The sequence below is a fragment of the Mandrillus leucophaeus genome, unplaced genomic scaffold (genome assembly GCF_000951045.1).
Source record: "Mandrillus leucophaeus isolate KB7577 unplaced genomic scaffold, Mleu.le_1.0 Scaffold895, whole genome shotgun sequence".
NCBI classification, from domain to species: Eukaryota; Metazoa; Chordata; class Mammalia; order Primates; family Cercopithecidae; genus Mandrillus; species Mandrillus leucophaeus.
The window spans coordinates 599,043-602,846 of record NW_012109752.1 but is presented as its reverse complement, the minus strand read 5'-3'; the positions used below and the strand labels follow the sequence as shown (position 1 = coordinate 602,846).

General features: G+C 41.4%; 1 protein-coding gene across 1 annotated transcript in view; it reads right to left on the bottom strand.

Moving 5' to 3' along the window:
* Nucleotides 1-1,198: 1,198 nt before the first annotated feature.
* The window catches only part of UTP11L (UTP11-like, U3 small nucleolar ribonucleoprotein (yeast)), a 23,431-nt gene continuing 20,825 nt past the window's right edge, over nt 1,199-3,804 (bottom strand). Inside the window, exons 8-9 of the mRNA XM_011969516.1 lie at nt 2,177-2,287; nt 1,199-1,454 (exon numbers count right to left, since the gene is read on the bottom strand). Coding sequence (XP_011824906.1) covers nt 1,371-1,454; nt 2,177-2,287 — 195 coding nt within the window. The 3' untranslated portion in view covers nt 1,199-1,370. The remainder of the gene's footprint in view (nt 1,455-2,176; nt 2,288-3,804) is intronic.

Genomic DNA, 3,804 nt, shown 5'->3' with positions numbered 1-3,804 from the left:
CTTATTAACAAATTTCTTTTAAAGCCTTAAAATCCACACATGGCTGTTCTCCCTCCATGGGGTAAGGGCTGAGCAAGCCCCCCAGAACCCCGGTCCCTGTTCTCCCATGTTTGCTCTAAGCATGTTCAGTCCTGTCCTTGGCCTTGGCCTATAATCCTGACATGAGCAAACAAAGGAAGAAGAGAACCAGGGAAGAGAAAGAAGCTGGCTAACACACCCAGGGGTCCATATTCCCAGAGTGAAGGTCTGCACCAAGCTATTCTGGCCTTGGAATTGTGAGTTGACATGGAGTGCAGAGGGCAGAGACACAGCCAGGCCTATTCTGATTTGGGCTTCATCAATAAAGAAGAGGTGCTCCCGTAGGTTCCTTGTTCCAAGAGTTTCTATCTGCAGCTTTAAGTGAGAGAAAAAAATTCCTCCTTGGATAATTTATGAAGCCACCTGAATAGCTAATAAAAGAAGAATGAGTGACGGTAAAATCAGTCTATCCACTAGATAAAACACTATGCAATCATTAAAAATAACGTCTATTTTAATGTTTACTCTAGCATGTATTACTGTAAAAATTTTTGTGATGTAACAAACTGGGAAAGAGCTAATGATTTAATTAAAAAGTAGGACATCAAGTTGTTTACTGTAAGTACAAAACACAAAAACATGGACAAAAAGTGATGCGTTTTACAAAATGGAGAAAATCAACTAGACTACTCACAGTAATTGTCCACCTCCACAGCTCTAGCTCCTAGCACAGTTAACTATGCAATAAATATTTGTTACTATTGAATAAGCACTGGGATTAGGAATCAATTAATCTATTTTCCAAATCTGCTGTAATGAGATCCTATGTTTCATAATAAAAAAAATTTTGGGCTGGGTATAGTGGCTCAACCCTGCAATACCAGCCCGTTGGGAGACCAAGGTGGGAGTATCACTTGAGCCCAGGAGTTCAAAACCAGCCTGGCCAACATGGCAAAACCTGGTCTCTGCATAAAATTTAAACGTTACTCAGACATGGTGGCACACGTCTGTAGTACTAGCTACTCAAGAGGCTGAGGCAGGAAGATCACTTGAGCCCAGGAGTTCAAAGTTACAGTGAGCCATGATCACACACTGCACTTCCAGCCTGGCAACAAAGACCCTATGTCAAAGGAAAAAAAAAATTATGTATATAAAAATAAGACTAATTTCACAAACCAAAAACAATTACAGAAGAGAGGGAGATTTAATGTTGTCCATAGAAAGACATTAAATGTCAGACTGACAATTTAGTTATGGTTACAAACCATGCCATTTGGACTAATGGAATTTGAAGTTACTAGAAAAAGACAACAGATTTTAGATGCAGAATGACGAGGCTTATCTATAACATGTCAACGTTTTCGACGACTCTGAAATTTATAAATAGCTGGCGAGTTCACCGTTTCTTTCTTCACCTTCACTTTCTGAGTTTTATCCTACAAAAGAGTAAAAAGGTAATCAGTAAAGAGAAGGAAATGGTTTTGTAAAATCGAAAGGTTAATAAACTACCTATTAGCAGCCCTTTTCAAAGTTGAGAACACACAAAGCCCTACTGCCCAAGGCATCCACTGTAGGCAATGAATTAACTTCTCCCCTAGGCATCTAGAAAGTACTAGCTGTGTACAGTCCTGGGAAAATTGAAAAGAAAGGTGTTCAAGTATTTGTTTCATTTAAAATTATAATTTTAATTCTCTCACGGAACCCCAGTTGAGAAAGGCTAACCTAAATGATCTACAAAGCTAAAGAATTTGACATTTAGAGGAACGATAAGAATATGAAAGAGGCATCTTATATTCCTCAGCTCTGCTATTTAACTACACAATGTTGTCTATTTTTAAACACCAATGAGTGACATGCACTGTTTTGTTAACCTGTTTAAATGTTACGGGAGCTGCTCATAAGCTATAAAGTTCATATGCTACCCGATCCTACCCTTTGCTGTTCCAAAGCACTGACTAATAACCCCCTTATTACCTTCTTAATCAAGGCACATTTCAACACTGTCAGAGTAACAGACACTGGCTCAAACCACTGCCCCTGAGGAGCAGACATTTTCACTGGGGTTGATTTACACACAGCTGAAATCCAGTCTGAGTTAAGACCTTTACAAGAAAGAAAAGGAAAAAAAAAAAAAAGGCCTAAGGCTCTCTCTCCTCACCATAAGATCTTTGCGTGTTTGAATTTTCTGAGCAATAACGAACAATTTCTTCTCTCGTTCAATCCGCTGTGTCAGGCAGTTATATTGCTTTTGCCTTTCTTTAGCTATTCGCTGGAGAAGAAACACACACATTCTCAGTGAACAATGAACAGGACAAAAATGAGTAAGAAACTGTTTCTTAATCCATTTAAGCCAACTGCATAGTTCATCAACTCCCTCCTTTCGCCAGAATCAACATAATATGGTAACAATAAAGTTACCCGTTTTAGGAACATCACATTCTGCAGCTGAAAGGAACCCTGGGCCAGATGTAGTGGCTCACGCCCATAATCCCAGCACTTTGGGAGGCTGAGGAGGCAGGGTCACTTGAGCCCAGGAGTTCAAGACCAGCGTAGGCAACATAACGAGACTCTCTCAAAAAAAAAAAAAAAATTAAAAAAGGAACCCTGTAGACTATCTTATCAAAACCCGTCATTTACAAATGCAGAAAAATGAGGCCCAGAGAAGAAGTAAGTGGTCCAAGGACACATGGCTCACCTGGAGCAGAGTCAGGACTGTCCCCCTCTCACAAATCCCAGGAATCTTTCCACTACTACACTAAGCTGCTTCCACCTTTGTGTGAGTGCCACAGTCACCTGAGATGATAGCAGGAATGAATCAGTGTTGGCAACCCTACACAAAGCGAATGGAGAGCAACAGAAGAGTCTGCAACAGAAGGTCCCCAGGCAGTGTGCTGGTGCCTAAAAATCCTACCACTCAGAAAGCAGAATAATTTTTTCAGCAGAAGCTGACCAGAGAATTCTCACTGCTAATGACTCCTCAAAGATCAGTGGGGTCCTTAGGTTTTGGGAAATCATCAACCTTAGAGAAATTGATGAAAGCTTTGGGATCTTTCTTCTTTTTTTTTTTTTTTTTGAGGCAGAGTCTTGCTCTATCACCCAGGCTGGAATGCAATGGCACGATCTCAGCTCGCTACAACCTCCGCCTCCTGGGTTCAAGCAATTATCCTGCCTCAGCCTCCCTAGTAGATGGGATTACAGGCGCCCACCACCATGCCTGGCTAATTTTTGTATTTTTAGTAGAGACAGGGTTTCACCATGTTGGCCAGACTAGTCTCGAACTCCTGACCTCAAGCGATCCACCTACCTTGGCCTCCCAAAGTGCTGGGACTACAGGCATGAGCCACCACGCCCAGCCTGGCATCTTTCTTGAGATAAATGTACATACACGTTTGTAAAAGGTTGTGCAAGCACATACCTATCTGCACAAAATACCAGTGAGAAAGGGGGGTTTTCACAGACCTCCTAAAGCTCACTCATGGGTTGTCTACCCACTCCAAGTTACAGACAAAATATCCTTGCAATCCACCCACCAGCAGTGTCTTAATAAAAATAATTTTGCAGTAAACAAAACAGAAAGAAACAACACTACTAGACAAAAATGGCAAAAATCTAAACCTCCCTAACTTCTCAAAAGCTATGCTGATGAACTATTCTACATGGAAATTTGGAATACTAATCTCTCTAGGGACTACCACAACTCTTGAGAAGTGTCAGTGACATGGCTAATTGAAAGTACACCTGCCGGGCGCGGTGGCTCAAGCCTGTAATCCCAGCACTTTGGGAGGC